The 16804-nt window shown below is 36.5% G+C and overlaps 3 protein-coding genes across 4 annotated transcripts; 1 reads left to right on the forward strand and 2 right to left on the reverse strand.

Annotated features, from left to right (window-relative positions):
• Nucleotides 1-814: 814 nt before the first annotated feature.
• Nucleotides 815-2847, forward strand: LOC114355577 (uncharacterized). The gene is made up of 5 exons (XM_028308513.1): nt 815-1155; nt 1470-1603; nt 1771-2047; nt 2128-2375; nt 2461-2847. Exons 1-5 carry the CDS (start codon nt 1140-1142, stop codon nt 2740-2742), a joined length of 957 nt encoding a protein of 318 aa, XP_028164314.1. The 5' UTR covers nt 815-1139; the 3' UTR covers nt 2743-2847.
• Nucleotides 2848-2857: 10 nt separating this feature from the next.
• On the reverse strand, nt 2858-5964 carry LOC114355576 (uncharacterized). The gene is made up of 5 exons (XM_028308511.1): nt 5788-5964; nt 5473-5606; nt 5128-5386; nt 4773-5008; nt 2858-4624 (listed from the first exon to the last, which is right to left on the reverse strand). The coding sequence occupies exons 1-5, from the start codon at nt 5801-5803 to the stop codon at nt 4280-4282; spliced, it is 990 nt and encodes a 329-aa protein (XP_028164312.1). The 5' UTR covers nt 5804-5964; the 3' UTR covers nt 2858-4279.
• A 1434-nt stretch (nt 5965-7398) lies between these two features.
• On the reverse strand, nt 7399-16287 carry LOC114355567 (uncharacterized). 2 transcript variants are annotated; one of them, XM_028308500.1, is made up of 7 exons: nt 15924-16287; nt 12628-12764; nt 11986-12250; nt 11701-11912; nt 11397-11622; nt 8050-8315; nt 7399-7892 (listed from the first exon to the last, which is right to left on the reverse strand). In XM_028308500.1, the coding sequence occupies exons 1-7, from the start codon at nt 15937-15939 to the stop codon at nt 7665-7667; spliced, it is 1350 nt and encodes a 449-aa protein (XP_028164301.1). In that variant the 5' UTR covers nt 15940-16287; the 3' UTR covers nt 7399-7664. The 2 variants fall into 2 exon arrangements, with proteins under 2 accessions (XP_028164301.1, XP_028164303.1); XM_028308502.1 differs by lacking the exons at nt 11397-11622; nt 11701-11912.
• Nucleotides 16288-16804: the final 517 nt, after the last annotated feature.

Below are 16804 nucleotides of genomic sequence, written 5' to 3' on the forward strand. Positions count from 1 at the left end.
GCTGTTTTGACCAATCGTATCGCAGAATCGAGAAGCGTGTCTGGATTGTTGACGTTAAAAGTTACCGTAATCGGGTCTCTAGACTCTATGCCTAGACTAGACTGGTCTGGGTCTGAGACAGGCGACGTGTTTTTTTTAGGGATAGACTGTCCCACAGACGTGGTGTTATTATTTTATTACCACTTACTTAGCTTAGAGAATTACCTAATCAATACTCAATCGTATATTGCTTAACTACATATATTCCTCTACCTCTATGCCACTTAACCACTGATTAACTGTATTTTCTGAAATAGTTTAACTAATTGGAAACAAAATTAGAAGCCCAAATCTTTCAAAAAAGCTTGTGGTATTATTAAGCTGTGGCTGGATACTTGGATGGCGCAAAACTAAATAGGGGTTTTGCAAGTTGGGATGGTGCAGGTATGAGGTGCAGGAGATCTGAATACCTACCGGAAGTTTCAGGGAGGGGAAACCTAAACTTGGCCCTTACGTAGTTAAAACTTATCTTAAGTATTCATGTGTAAAAGGAAATAAAAGTGATGGAATATTAACCAGTATTCGTGAGCGTGCATGGGTGTATCTAGGCAAATGAAACAAATCAGTGCAACATCAGTTGTTACTGCAATCAAGGGGAAGGGGGTTATTAATTTCTAATCATTACAATAGTGAGCTCAATCACGCTCAATAATGGTGTCAATAAAACTAAGAAAAATAAAAATTTAAATATTGGCTGTATCACGTAATGCCTTTGCCTTTAAAATAATTGAACCAAAAAAAAAATGTTTTTGACAGTTGACTTGACTGACAGTTTGGACTTTTGGTTTGGTTGGTTTGTTTGTTTTCGGCTCATGTTTCTTTTTTGGAGCTAGAATAAATTACAATAATTCGTCCCTTCCATTTATACTAAATAAATAATATCCTAAAAAGTTTTATTTTAGATTTAGCTTTAGTCACTAACAGTGTTTTTATTGTGGTTTTTATGCTCAGTGGTATATAAGTTGCACATAATTTACCTACTTTCTGTCGTGATATCAGACAGATTAGACAAATAAAAACCCTGACTCATTTAGGACTCATTCAAATTGAATTTATCGCTGTATAGAGAGACCTACACCGCTAAATAAGAAACTAACACAATGGCTGATGAAGTGTGTAAGTTGATTTTTTTATAAATTTAATTATGTTGTAATAAACTTTAAATATGTTGTTTAAAGTTTATCTTACTAATATTATAAATGCGAAAGTTTGGATGTCTGGATGTTTGTTATTCTTTCACGCAAAAAGTACTGAACGGATTTTGATGAAACTTTACAGTATTATTGTTTATAACCCAGAATAACATATAGGCTATAATTTATTACGATCTGCGACAGACTATATTTCGCCGTGGGCAAAAGCTAGTGTTGTATAAAATAAATGTGGTAAGTTATTATAAAGTACCTAACTAATGACTTGAAAATTTTCAGTGCTAGAGAAATATTCCCACCCGTTCCACGAACTATTTCGAATTAGCAGTGGGGCTATGAGATTTAAGTTAAAGGGACAGGAGGCAAATATTTGGCTCACAGCAAGGGAAGTACCCTCAAAGGAACTATTCCAGGTGAAAAAATATTATTGCTATAACAGGACATAATATAAGGGCACAGTTGGATTTTTAATAAAATCAAACCAGAGATGGCTCAGTCATTATTCAATTTTCCATCTGGTATCTTACATAATAATACATTTAAAATTGAAATAATATTTTTGTGCATTTGTGATTTTTAGATAACTATTGCTGGACCAGTATGCCAAATAAGGAATCTGCGTAGCAACGAACAAGCAAAAGTTCATTTTCATGATAATATTATCAATAATGTAGATTTTACAGAATTCTGGATTTCATGTTTTCATCATAAAGTCCGCTTTGGTTTTGCCAGAGAGCATTTACCATTATTACTAGAATTATTTTATGAAGATAACGATAATTTTGCATATGAAGTTGGCTACATCAAATTTAACACTCCAAATACTAGATTTTCAAATATAGCATGGCTAATTGAAGGTTTGTACCTTTAAGTTTCATATTTCAACATAATGAGCTATGAAATTAATTTCTTGCCTAACATTATCAAATGATTTCAGCACCTCCGGCCCTAAACATTTCACCACTGCCTCTACGAAAAGGTTTCGAGGGAAATGTGTATTGGCAGGACATGTATATTCAAAAATTACCTCTAGATGCTATAATTGGTGGATTTGAAAATGAACCTTCCTACATTATTAGAACAAACCTCAATCGGTCTCTGTGTCCAGGCAGATACCTTCTGTCCAAACATATTGCTTTATTACCTTGGGGTGGTCGAGAGCATCGGAGACAGCGAGATTTTCAGGTATCAACTTTTGTTATTGCTATTATTTATTATAGTATAGCTTCAGTATTATACATATTTTACTATTTTAACATGTTTTTTATAGATTCTATGCGGCTTTGGGGTTGAGTGGGTGAAAACTAAAGGTAATGATATTCCACAAAATGCATTTGTTGCCGGTTATTCTGAAGTGCTAAATGAACCTCTATACATTGGACGGGCAATGTACGACGGAAACCTGTTGACTGGAAAAGTACATGCATTGTATAAGTTATGCTACCTTCCTTATAAGGGCAGAGAGATTGAAGTGCATTCGTATGAGATATTAGTGCTGGTAGATGGTAAGCGTCATACTATTTATGATGAAGATAATGAAGATAATTTATAATTTTATTTTAGTCTGTGTTATTTTCTTCTGTGTTTAAATTATATGACAATCAGTGCAAATAGTTATACTAAATCTACAATTAAATTAAACAAATATTTTAATACATGAATGTTTATTTTTTATTAATTACGTAACTTACATAAAATGGATATATTTATCATTTCAAATTAAATATTTAAGGAAAACATACACATTATCATCACATAAACATATCTTAATATTATTGCAGTATCTGGTGCTCTAAAGCAAATTCTTTCCCCCTTACTAATAAAAATTACACACTCGTTGATCAGTGTTTTAAAGTGACGTTTAGTATGGAAATGTCATTTTAAAACAGTGTTCAACAACTGTGAACTTTTTATTAGTAAGGGGGTTTATGATCAAGTTTCACCTCTGTCTAGTCCTAAAAAGTTAGAAAAATATTTCAGGTCGCGCAGCGAAAGTTGAGGCGAACACATACTCATACTAATGTAATATTTGGATTGGCGAGAAAGCGAGACAGAAAACACTTTTCAGAGGGCTAAGAGCTCGTTCCCACTTATCGGGTGTCGTCGGGGCCGGATTTTAATCGTTTGTCGGTGTCGTCGCCTCTGTTCACACTTAAATCGATTATTGGCCCGATTTTCACTACGGTCTACGGGAGGCGTCACAGATTTGGATAGTGAGAGGCGGCGACTGTACACAATGGACGTCGACGAAGCTCTAGTTGTGATGTATTATTATTTGAGAAGAAGACGAAATACAGCCAATGATAGAAAATATTGGGTGCAACCAATCTTGAGGGAAAGATTAGGAACATTTCGAAACTTAATAACAGAATTGAGAAGTGACGAAATTAAGTTTTTTCAATTACGAATTCAAAATTTCAACCATCTATTGGCTCAAATATCAGTGAGTATTAAACTACCAAAACACAAGATTTGGGGTGGCAGGAGAGGGTTATTCGCCCCCGACATCCGACAAATGTGAACAGCGCCATTCATAATCATAGGCGAGCGAGACCCCGACACCATTTAACGTTTTTTCTTTTTTCAACGTTGTGTGAACGTTAAAGCTTCATACATAATGTTCTGCCACTGGAACCTCCGATTAATATATGGCTCCGACAACCGACAAGTCGGAACTAGCTGTAAGTGTAAGTTTACATCATATGTCCTCACTAGTGAGCGCGTTAAAAAAATATTATGAAAATTTTAGTTCTTGAAAGTTTCTGTTAGGGGCGCTGTGCAGTCCGTCATACATTTAATGTAATTTTTTTACGCGCTCACTAGTGACAACATTTGATTTAATAAACACACTAAGCCCTCAGAAAGACTACGAATCTTTGCTTGAGTTGATCGCTTCAACTCTCGCTGCGCGAAATTAGATAAGTAGAAAAATAAATAATAATATGCACAAGATATGGTTTCAACCACAATCTCTTCTTAGTTTCCGACTAGGATGTGATGACTATTTATTCAATTTTAAGTAGGTAATAAAGAATGCAGGGTATATTTGAAAGAAATGAGGTTCTTTTAACATAAAACCTTATGTAAGATTATCGATAATTAGCTAAATATTCATCATCACTACTATGTTCAGATCCTGATGGACTTTCAACATCTATATGATCAATAAATAACCTATTGGCACATCTTGCATTGATATCTGCAGACACTAATATTTCGAACTTTTTCTGAGCTACCTCTCGGTCTCCATATGCGATATAGCAGCATTTGTGAGAAGGTTGAACCTTCCCTGGAATGATTTGACCACTGTATAGGGCCCTTCCAACATATAGCGTTTCTCTGTCAGGGCCTTCGGAACAACCACCTTCAACAGCTCCCACTGGAATCCTATCTTCAAAAGATGGTACCCAAGTGCAGTCAAATCCACACAAGACCTGTAATGATTTTATGCCATTTTAACATTTGACTTACTAGAAATTGTAGTTTCGGATGCTTCATAATTTTCCATTCAAAAATACATAAAACATGAAATTAGAAAATATGACTATTAAATAATCAAAATTATTGGCTTGGAAAACCCACCTCAAATATATTTTTGCCATGTGATTCCCCACCCCATGAAATGTATCCTGTGCCTTGTGAAGGGACAAACTTCCCTGGTGTCAAAGAACCTCGGTGTGCTGCTCTAATTATGTAAAGCATCTCCTTTTCATATCCTCCGATAAGTGCTCCATCTGGTAATTGGTTATCAGCATGCACCCACACTAGACCTCCACCAGTGACTGACTTCATTCTTGGCTTTTCCAGAACAGGTGGCACTGTAAGTTATGAAGAAAATAAAAATGAAAGTTGAAGTGAGAAGGCATCAAGCAATAATTTTTATCATTATTGGGAAGATTTTTTTGCTAGATGAATGAATGAATCAGTGGTTTCTTACGTTCAAATCGCCAGTAGACTGGTGTTCTATCTGCCATCCCTCTTTCTCCAGATGCGAATGTAACATAACTCAAATCTAGATGGTGAACATGGGTTATGATTGGAATACTGTCATCATTTTGGCCAAGTTGTATGCAGCCATTTCTCCAAGAGAGCCAAAATCTTCTGTATTCACCGTTACTCAGAATGTTAGGGGTAATAACAGATTTACTACCTCCCTCTTCCTTTTTAATCCATGTACGAAAATGGCCTATTACAACCTGAATATAATTAAGGTCATTAATGGTAACAATTCTGTTGGTGCATAACAAGCCAGTGTGTTTGTCTACTGTATTTTTTTACTTACCCAAACATCAACCAAATCTCCTGGTTTTTTGGCCAAACCTATGGCAGCGCTTCCAGCAGCCTTCACATCGAATAATATTGCGCCAGCTGACATCCTATAAAATACATTTTTATGGCTGGGCCATGTTGTTAGTTCTGTAAAAGATATTAATTATGGTTATCTGTGTAGTAGTGAGTCATTAGCATATTTTCTTAGTAATTTTTGTTGTGCAAGATAAATGCAATTTGCGCAACACCTTTTTTGTTACTTGTAGGTTCTAAATTACGAAAATTTATGAATTTTAATGAACTGGGTAACTTCACAAATTTAACTTACCGATTGGATCACCCATCGTAATAACTACAATGCTATTAAACACAGAAAGCTGGTTCTAAAACCCGTAAGTTTAATTTAATATCAACTAATTAATGTTTAACCATCCGCGTTTCTTAATTTTTATGAGGCGGTCTGTCGAATTATTTTATTTTGTTCGTTTTGACATCTGCATCTGTGATCGATCCAGTGTTACCAATTCTCAAAAATATTTATCCCTAAAGTTGTGTCAAAAACCCCTAAAATTGCTTTAAATATTGAGTTTTCCCCCTAAAAAATATTTACAGCTTTATAAAGTTACGCTTTCGGGGGTAGCGTAACTTTTAAAAACGGACATTCTGAGGCGTGATTAAGAGATTTGTAGCTAATAGCCAGTTAGAGTGGGGAACTAATTTAAGGGGAAGGTAACTTTTAAAAACGTAACTTTATAGAGCGAAAAGCGTCTACTGTATGTAATGAGCTATTTTTTTGGCGGTATCATCTGACATAAATAAGCTAATGTAAAAACATACTAATATACGCCGCCATATGCACAGTATTGCACAGGCTATAAAATAACCGCCAGTGGCGCCAGTATTGCCGCCAGTCACCACCAGAGTGGCTGTAGAATTACGAACCAATTGGATGTCGTTATAAGTCGGTAGGTCAAGAAATAAATATTAATATCTCTGTTGGCTACATTGGTTTACACAAGAGCCATTTGTATATTAATCTTAAAAAAATAATAATAATGATAATAATTAAAAATAATAATAAAATTTTAGACCCCCAAAAAAGTCCCATCTTACTTATTTACCCTCTAAATCTGGGGGGAAAACCCCTAAGTTGGTAACACTGGATCGATCGGTCTGTCACACTGCTTGACAGAATAGCTCTGACATTTTTCTTTTTAATTTAGTAGAATCCAAGGCCCAAGGCACATCTAAGGAAAAATATATTATACAGGTGATTTGTAATGAATGACAATGAGAGTTGAGGACTTGAGGGAGGCCATCAACACGTTGTATTGGTTGGTAGTTTACACACGATACTTGCTTATGTGAAGCAGCAACGCTACGTCGCTATGCGAAGTCGAACGCATAGCGTTGAATAGAGCTCTGTGATTGGTTCGCACTCACTCAAGAATTGCCTATTAATAGGTTCTGCGTCCACGCGCACTGTGAGACCTCATAGTAATGTTTGTGAATACGGGTGTAAGTTGTAGACACTGCGCACTGCACTAATGTCTTGCGTAGTCGGGCTTTATCGGTCTCGCTAGCAGACTTTAAACAAGGGGGAGTTAGTTACAGTACTTAGTTACGGGACTATTCCCACCTCTCGTTCCCACCGCTGCAACTCCTGTGTAGCCAAGAATAAAAACCCAACCAGTGATAGTCAAGTTTGACCCGAGGAAGTGAGTGGGGTATATAGGTACGGTAGTCGGTACCCATACCCCACTCACTTCCTACCGTACCGGTATCCTACTAATATTTTAAAGGCGAAAGTTTGGCCACGCGTACGAAGTCGCGGGCGGCCGCTAGTATCATGTCAAGTAGGTACTTATACTTTTTCCTGAGGACACCTTACCGTTTACAAACGAGTTTACATAGGGAACATATAAATAAAACAACAACATCGTGTTTTTAATAAAATAATTTAATAATAATAAAATAACACGTAAATGCTATTAATATAAATCTTAAAATCAACTTTTACTGTGCATCTAAATATTATGCATGTAAGCACAGCGCGATTACAAGTAATATTTTTACTTAAATCAATAATTCGAGAGGCACTTGAACTCGCTGTAGAAGCAGATGTAGTTTCTTTGACTTATGTTTATCTACCAATTAATCAAAGAGTGGGCTACAAAACTAGAGTGTACTCGTTATTTTCGTTCTTTAAGAGAGTAGGATTTCATAGTCGGGGAAGCCGAGTTCTTGGCCTGCGAAGGAGATGTAGCAGACGCCGTGCGACTGCTGGACCTTGCCGGTGGTGACGCTGCCCTCGTGGCGGACGCGGCCAATGAAGAGGGTCTCCCCATCCTCGGTCTGCCCGCCGGGGAAAGCGCCAGGGGGGATGTTGGAACCGTTTGTGGGCACCCAGTTATTAGGACCGCCGACTAGAACCTGTGAAACAAGCAGCATTATTTGAAATGCCAAATTGGGATCGTATAAGTACCTACCTACATCAACCTGAGTTCTAGTTATTACTTCAGAAATTACCTTATTTCTAAAAAAAATTCAAGTGCACAAGCATACGTTAACTTTTATAACGTTTACAAACCTGGTATTGAGGTTTGCCATGCTCCAATCCTCCCCAAGGCACGTAAGCGGCGCCATGTGACTGCACCAGTTTTCCAGGGATGACGGCGCCCTCGTGGGAAGCTCTGGCGACGTACAGGGGTTCCCCTGAGCAGTCCTGTCCTCCGACGACGGCACCAGGCGGCACCTGTCCTCCGGTCATGTCGATCCACTGTCCAGCACCACCCGCTCCAGGGTAGCCGGGGGGGCTGCTGTACAAAGGAGCAGCTACGGGCGCCGATGGTGGAGCTGGAAGGAGATGACAATCATCAGTAAGTCCTGCCATTATAATATTACAAAATATGGTTGATGATAATGAATTTTGTGAGCAGGCAAGTTGTAGATGAAATTTTGAATTAATAAAAAAAACAAATGCATCTAACATCAATCTAAAATATTTTTACTTTGTTAGAAATTAAAAGATAAGTAGTGATAGAATTTTGAAAAAGAAGAATTTGGAAAATATTCATTTACAATTATTCGAATTTAATTCATGCCTCAAATCTTATCCATGCTCTTTTAAAATAAATAGATTTAAGACAAATAATCGAATAAGATAAATAAATAAAATACCCCATAAAACGTCCGTCTCCCTGCTCGACATTAAGAGCGAGGAAGACGTAACGTTAGATAGGAATTTAAATAAAATATTTTATTATATAAAATACCTACACATGATGTGTCTTTTTGTTTTAAAATTGGGAAGTAGGTACGTAAACTTAGATTGGAACTTAATTGGACGATTCGAAATCGTGGGTATGAATGCAACTGATAAGTGCAACTGGTGGATTTAATAAAAATCCGTGCCTGACAAGTACTTAGCACCGAATTACAAAATTGACAAAATTCCGTTTAAAACTGTGGATAGGTATTTGGATTTTATAGGACATGATTATGATTAGCTTCATTTAAGTATACTTTATGATGTCCGGAATTTACGATTTTATTAGAGAATTTAAGTTACGAAAATTTATGACAAAATACATACCTACTCAAGTGTACGTTCTTAATATTACCTAAGCAATAAAAACCCCCACTACCAAAAAGCTTGCGCTATGGTATGATGATCAATCAATCACCGGTGAAACTGAAAAGTAGCAGACAACAAGGCTGACGCTGAACAAAGAAAACAAAACCGGAATAGGTAATGTATTTTACTGTTGATGGTTTGTAAATGCAAGCACCATAGAGTTATTAACCAACTCTATGGCAAGCACCGATCTTACACGTCATCTATTTTATTAATAACTTCTTCTAGAAACACACCCCACACCATTAAACAGAAACTGAATGTGCAAACGCCCTTTTACTATAATATTATGTATTATTTAAATGGATTTTTTTATAAATTACTTATTATAAATTTATTATGTAAGTACTTATATGTCCGCAAAAATAAAGAAAAATAAAAATATGATAATAATACCATAATACAAAAATATGGTTCATTTCATAAAAGCGATAGGTAATAATAATAAATATCAACATGCTGTTCCCAGCTGTTCCAAATTTCAGACTTGTCTATGGAATAATGCATTAAATTGTTCAGTAAAATAATTAACACATACCATTGATTTATTCATGTTTTAATAAATTCCTTGTACTTATTTATTTGTTAAGCAGCAAAGGTTCAGGAACAGGATCCGTGCCTTGGATTTGGAATAGAAAGTCTTCTGTGCTTAGGATCTAGGATTGTCATCGCGTTCTTTTAAAGTTGGATTTTAAAAAACTCTTTCTGGTCTAAGTACTGTCTTCTTGTAGTGCTTAAATCTGTAGCAAGGTTCCGCATGTACCTATGTTATTTCAACATCGTGAATATGTTAATTAGGTATTTTATCCTGTGGTGATTAACTATAATGTTGTATCTATGTCGCGAGATCTCACACGCCATTTTCCATCTTCACCAAACTAAGATGTTTTTATTTTCAAAGCGAATCAGTCGAATTGAGAATTAAGTTAAGAATTCAGAAAGTGATTCATAACTTTTTGTGGTTTACTGAAAACTTAGGTACAGTTTGCATCGTCCAAAGTAACTTATAATCTTTATGAGATGATATAATGTTTCACGTGTGCTCAAATATTTTTTTTGTTATCTTATCTAATTAATGGTTACCTACATCTACTTTAATCCATATCCGTACATCAATCATTAAGGTGGATTTAAGTTGTATAATGAATAATAAGGGGCCCAGGATTGTACCTTGAGAAACCCAATCCCTTTTTAATCTCTTATGATTCTTTTTGATTAATTAAAATTAATGCAATCTCTGAGAAGTTTAATTGTATTGTATTACTTATTAAAATTAACTACACTTCAAATATAGGTGCCTGCTTCATAATGTAAAAGTTATTTGCTTTATGTAGTTCATCAAAGGCCTCGGACTGTTTTAAAAAATCACTTACGCTTTAACAATTGATTGTAGAGGTTTTGAAACGTTGGTGTTACATTCATATAAGCTAACTACTAGGCCTGGTTTGGAGTAATGTACGAGCAGGTGTTTAATATGAGCGTAGATAAGTAAGCTAAGTTGTTTATTATTTACAGACGAGGCGTTTCTCCTTCGCCTTAAATATTTTTTGAAAGTTATAAGTGATTGGCCTTTATTTATTATTTATTTATTCATGAATAGAACGGTTTTCTTTTGCTTTGTTCGTGTTGTGTGCTTTTAATATACCTATTTAAGTACTATAATATAAAATTAAAGATAGAGTTAAATTGTTAGGTTGAAACGGTTTATTAAGAGGTCTAGCTAGAGAATAAGATGCCATTTTAGTTGGTTGTGGGTTTAGTAAGTATTTTGTGGACAGGTAGTTTTAAAATGTGAAGGAGGAATACAATGTCAATATTTTTTTATTTTTATTAAAGTATAGCATAACATTTTATAGTCAAATTAATTTCATAAAATTTTTATTATTTGTACTTTATGAGTATTTATTTATTAAAATATGGCAAAAATTAGGCGGTACAGATTATCTTGAAACCGTCAGGCACGGACACAAATTAATGATTACAATTAAAATAAAACAGGGAATACAAAATGTACCCAACGTACCAAATGGACTGTATATCGACTGCCCATCGCGACCGATCCAGTGTTGCAAAAAACTAAGACACGCAGCTTACAAGAATAACGTGGATTAATTTGTTAGTTTTATCGTTAATGTTAGTCATTCTTCAAGTGTGGATTCATCATTTAGGTACTATACTAAAATTGTGGTAGAGAATGTCAGAAAACAAAAATTGTCGGCCTTAACATTTAAACATCAAACAAGCTATGTTGACACCCAAAGCGGTTTCATTCTGCAGAAATTATTGATGAGAAACTCAACGAAGCTGCTGGCCGCCTTTGGCGAAGTGGCGGATGCGCCAGTGGCCGCGGGCGCCGTAGCCCGTGCGCACAGCGAAGTGGGTCACGGGGAAGGGCGCGGGGTCCGTCCACTCCATCAGCATTGCGCCCGAAGAGCCGTCGCGCACCATCACTCTGCCGCATCTCCATTCAATCAAAAATTTCCTAAACTCGTTAGGATTCATTATTCCGGGCGTCGGCAGAGTAACCTACGGATTTTTCAAAACATTTCAAACAACGGATTCTTACTGAAAATGGGACGCATCCACGACATTAACGATACCTACCTTGTCTGGCTTCTCTCTGCAGTACCTAATGACGGACTGTGTGTTTTCCCAACCGCCAAGAATTATCTCGTACATCGGGTTGACCTCTGCGGGCGCGCCCGTAAGACAAAGGTGCGCATTATGAGGACCACGATACTCAAATTCCAGGCATCCCGCTGCCGCCGGCCCGAATTTATACTCTAACTTGTCCGGTGTATTAAATTCAGCGCCATCTGCATCGATAATAAATGATAAATTTTGATCTTTCGTTGGGTACATTTCGGAAGAAAATTAAGCTGTACTTACCTTCGATTTTCCAGGTTCCAGTAGCACCCCAGCCGGTGCAAACTCCGACGAAAGCGACGGGGAACGGTTGGGGGTCAGTCCAGGACATGAAGGGGATTAGTTCGCCCTCGCGGCCGGCGGACACGACGCCTCCATCCCAACGGACCCAGAACCCACGGAACTCGCCGCTGTTCAGGATTTGTGGAGTATCAGCCTCAACCACATCAGGTTTGGTCCTGTTTCTCCTAATCACGCTTTTGGTGTTTCCCCAACCACCGATAAAGACCTGTAATTAATTTAATACAGGGTCTGAAAAAATGCAAGAAGTAGGTACCTACCTAGAAATTGGTTTGCCATTCGACTGAAAAACAAAGGTGTCGCCTACCTAACATTAGATATTAATGTCATGATGGCAGTTTGTGTTGTGTACACAATCAATTATTATCGCTCAAGCATTTATTAACTTATTTCGTCATTAGTAATTGCTTGTTACTAAAATTTTTATCTACTTGTACTACAGTTTCTTCTTTAAATATACATTTAGATATGAGTAGATTTCTATTTTTAGCGTTTCAATTTGTTTCATAATAAGTAGTTTATCATGTAGGTACCTTAAACCTGAATAAACAAAATTTTTGAGTTCGAAGAGCCGTGGTAAATTACCTCATACATAGGGTCGGATTCCTGGGGTCCCATAGTAAGCGCCACATGAGCGTCATTGGAGGTCCGAACTTTGAACTGTACCGAACCGCACGAAACCGGGAAGAAATGGTACTGCAAGTTGTCTTCAGTCTGTACATCTGAAAATTCAATTTAAAATGATGTTAAATTATTAATGATCTTACATTCTTAATGCTTAAATTGTTGTTGCTAACTAAATTTTTTTTGTAAATCGCCAGTTTAAATGCGTCTTGGAATGTAATTTATATGCAGTGGGCGTCGATTCGAGTCGCCTTTCTGAGTTTAGAGTGCTTGCTTTCCATTCGGGGCAGGTCTCCTAACAGCCAGTCTAAATATAGGCTAGCTCGTGCGTTGGTATGCGAGCTACTTTGTGCCCTCGCACCAAAAGTAAATCGACGAAATTGCCGTTGTATCGCTTCCATTGCCGCTTAGTAACGAAACCAATACCCGACCAATATCAAAGATAGTCGAGAAAAATTAGAATCCTGCATTTCAGAGAAGTTTACGCTATTGTTCGGAGGATATATTTATTCTGAAATGAGGCTCAAAACTCTATTTAAATTCGAGCAGCTTTGAGCGTTGTTTATATTATTTACTCTTGCGGTAGCTATATTCACAGCTATACCTAATACATCTCTTACATTAGCACGTTGAGATGACTTATTTTCAACATGACGAGTTATTCTTGACATAGATTATGACGAAGACCTTAACGAAGACCGATCAATGATAGATGCGTCGTCACAAACAGTTGTAGCGCGATCGTTCAGACGCGGCGAGGTGATGTCATCCTATCAAATGATTGCCGTGGGTGACCTTTCGCAACTCAGACAGAATCAATAGTCCCTACTACGTTTTAGCCGTTCCCAGACATACAATTCTGGTTTAGTTACGCCCTTGGACGAATGTTCGCCCAAGGTTACGCCTCATTATCTAAGTAATGTATTACATATTTTACGATATTCAGAAATGTAAATCTAAAATTGTTGTTACTAAGATAATGTGTGGCTAATTGACACATGTAGCTACGAACATATGTAAAAACAGGCGCTCGTATTATTATGATGTTGGGTAATATTTAATTATTAATCGGTGTAATTTAATTACTCCCTTAATCCTATTTTTAAAGTGGTACCTAAGTTATAATATAACACCACTTAGGTACTGTTAATTACAAAAAAAGTATTAAGGATATAAATATAATATTCTTGGACATTTTACACTATGCTTCTAGTCCCAAACTAAGCATTAAGCTTGTACTAATATGGGTACTAGACAACGGATATAAACATACTTAAATACTTTTTTTTTGTATATACATATTATACATAGTAACACCCAGACCCAACACAGAAATTAAAATTCATCATTTAAATTTCTGCCCGGCTGGGAATCGAACCCGGGACCTCTCGGCATAGTAGTCCGTTCCGAACCACTACACCAAACGGCCGACAATTATCTATTACATATTTTTATTTATTGTTTAATTTCTAAAATTAGTTTTTAACAGTTTAACGACGTCATTGCTGATGACAAACCATTCCAGACATTGTTTGTTTGTGTAAGTAGAGGTCAAATGAAATGGAAAAACATGGCGTGTTGATTTGCTTGTTTTTATGTAGTAAGTGATCCATACTATAATGTATGAATCAGTAACATACATTTGAATCATAATATGACATCTCACTGATTATTACGAACCTACTAGGTCATACTTATTTGCGGAGCTATGATAGAATAGCAACATACCATGTGTTACTAATTTTAATTTTAATTAATACAAATTAACTAACGTTATATCTCAGAATATAGTCGGCATTATGTCATGGTTCACTATGATTACCTACCTACTTTATCGATTAGAATGACTTTTATCTCCACTAACGACATGGTCTACAGACTTTATTTAGGTAGAACGAGCACCCACGTGCAAGAACAACTTAACATCCCTAGTTGTTTTTGCACTGACTTAAAATATTATAAGTAGTATATTAATACGATTTTATTATGAGATAGTTAGGCACACCTTTAAGTGCTTCTTACCTACCCACCAGTTTCTCAACTTAATTAAAGATATCAACATAGACTCAGCCCCACTGGCTGGATTTGACTAAGTAATCATATAAATTGCATGAAATTCTTACTACAATAGGTCTCCTAGAACTTCTGAAATATTATCACTAATATCGGCGCATCAGATACTTTTACTTTCATTGAAACTACTTACGATCTTTTGGTTTTCAATAGGTAACAGTGTGTTAGTAAATACAATAACATCAAGTTGTTTATCTACATAGCAACCTTCGACTTCTTCCAAGTTTTCCTCGTTTCGGCCATTTTTTATTACTTACTCGTAACTAGCTTTCGTCAATCTTATTTTAAAATTTCACCACTTAAACAAACCGTTTATCAACCGATAAAACATACAATTTATCAATGTTCCTTTATTTGAACTAACTACAAAGTTAACTCTCAGGTTATCAGTCAACCTACTTTTGCTCTACCCTACAAGTGAAATGAAATCTTTAAAAGCTATCCGAAATACAAAATGATGTAAGAAAAGTACATGTTTTATACCTTTACTGTTTTCTGAGCGTGCAATCATTAGCCCAATTAAAGTCAATCTGCAAGTCTGTATGTATGATGTAATGGTTGACCTATGATACAGAATGCATAACCCAAATATGTCATTCATACCTACCTTGTTGAAAATTTAAAGGTCTGCTGATTCAATAACAATGGTCAAACAAACTAAGCGAGGTTTGCCCTTGATCGTGTATACATAGTAGTACCGCGAGCCTAGGACTGATGATGTCATGTTTATCTTATTTAAGACGACTGTCACTGCTCTTTAATAAAATCTGACTAATATCAATTGCTTAATCCTATAGCTCAAACGCGGTTTAACTCAATAGTAGTGGAAATTTTATTTAAAACGCACTTTTAAAAATAACGCTGCGCAGAAGTAATGCATCATAGCAAAGAAAGTGAATTATTTATCGATTCTAAAGTATTTTCTATGCGGGTCTACCACGCCCGGATTTTGGCCTTGCGCCAGAAAAATGCCGGTTATTTTGCGGTCGTTCGCCTGTCAAATAACACTTCGCATAGTTACTAAACAACTAGAAAATGTAATACCTATTCTATTTACCAGTAACCGAAGTAAAAATATTCAGGCGTCAATACACAAGACGTAAACAACTATGAAATTCAACTCCCGCCGGACTCCTCTGTCTCTACTAAAATTATAATAATTATGTAAATTAGAAGTTACTTACCCATAACGTTGGCCATGGTAGTGGATTGTGGAATAACTTGCACTATAAAAATTCTTAAGCACGTTTACTCGGTTCAAGCCCCGGCACAGAACTGACTGAGCATCGGCGGCAACCTACGACCGCATCTTGCGGCCTCGGCGCCGACGCGCACACGTAACTGAAGATGATGTCATAACAAACTTTGGAAACGATATTCTGTTNGTTCTGTTACCAATAGTTTAGGTCCACAATTATTTGTGAGCTTTACTGTGGTACTTCCAACGTTTCGTTTTGGAGCTCATTACCTAATTCGCTATCAACAAACCGGCTGGATTGTTTGCATTAACGTAAAAATCACTAGATGCCATCCAGATTCTGGTTGCATGTAAGTAGATGCGATGCGCCAAAAGGTACCTACCTACCTAAAAACAGGTGTGTCGTATTTGTCGCAGGTACATGATACTTCCACGCGTCTGTAAACAGACGTAATAAACTCGAGCTGACCTTCAGGGTACACCTTTCAGGGTCAGCGGTGGAATGGGTGACTCATATCAAAGCGGCTACTTAACTATTAAAGTGATCGAGCGATATTATAATTGCCGGTCTGGAAACATCTGCAAAAATGTAACTGTTAATCGAAGTCTGCAATTTGATATCCGAATTAGATCGATAAATTGGTGTAGTAAAGAAAGACTACTTACTCTTTATTTTCTTACATTCATGTATTGTGTTTCAGGACAGAGACACTTAAGTAGTACTTACCTACTTACCTACCACCTAGTTAGTAGACTATCGGTGATATGCGATCCAATACTTACCTACACTGGAATGCAAAGAAAAAGAGTCTGTTAGAAAATCTTCAATAACTTCAAAGTACCTGACCTAGCTATAAAAAATTAAAT

The sequence above is a fragment of the Ostrinia furnacalis genome, unplaced genomic scaffold (genome assembly GCF_004193835.3).
Source record: "Ostrinia furnacalis isolate ACB-3 unplaced genomic scaffold, ASM419383v2 OfSCF2422, whole genome shotgun sequence".
In the NCBI taxonomy this organism is placed as follows: Eukaryota; Metazoa; Arthropoda; class Insecta; order Lepidoptera; family Crambidae; genus Ostrinia; species Ostrinia furnacalis.

Coding starts and splice junctions, on each gene's coding strand:
- LOC114355577 (XM_028308513.1), top strand. Junction 1,604..1,770: donor CCTCAAAGGAACTATTCCAG/GTGAAAAAATAT, acceptor TGTGATTTTTAG/ATAACTATTGCTGGACCAGT. Junction 2,376..2,460: donor GGAGACAGCGAGATTTTCAG/GTATCAACTTTT, acceptor TGTTTTTTATAG/ATTCTATGCGGCTTTGGGGT.
- LOC114355567 (XM_028308500.1), bottom strand. Junction 11,623..11,700: donor GCAGAGAGAAGCCAGACAAG/GTAGGTATCGTT, acceptor AAAAATCCGTAG/GTTACTCTGCCGACGCCCGG. Junction 8,316..11,396: donor CAAAGGCGGCCAGCAGCTTC/GTTGAGTTTCTC, acceptor ATCTCCTTCCAG/CTCCACCATCGGCGCCCGTA.
- LOC114355576 (XM_028308511.1), bottom strand. Junction 5,009..5,127: donor AGTCTACTGGCGATTTGAAC/GTAAGAAACCAC, acceptor CATAACTTACAG/TGCCACCTGTTCTGGAAAAG. Junction 4,625..4,772: donor ATGGCAAAAATATATTTGAG/GTGGGTTTTCCA, acceptor AAATCATTACAG/GTCTTGTGTGGATTTGACTG.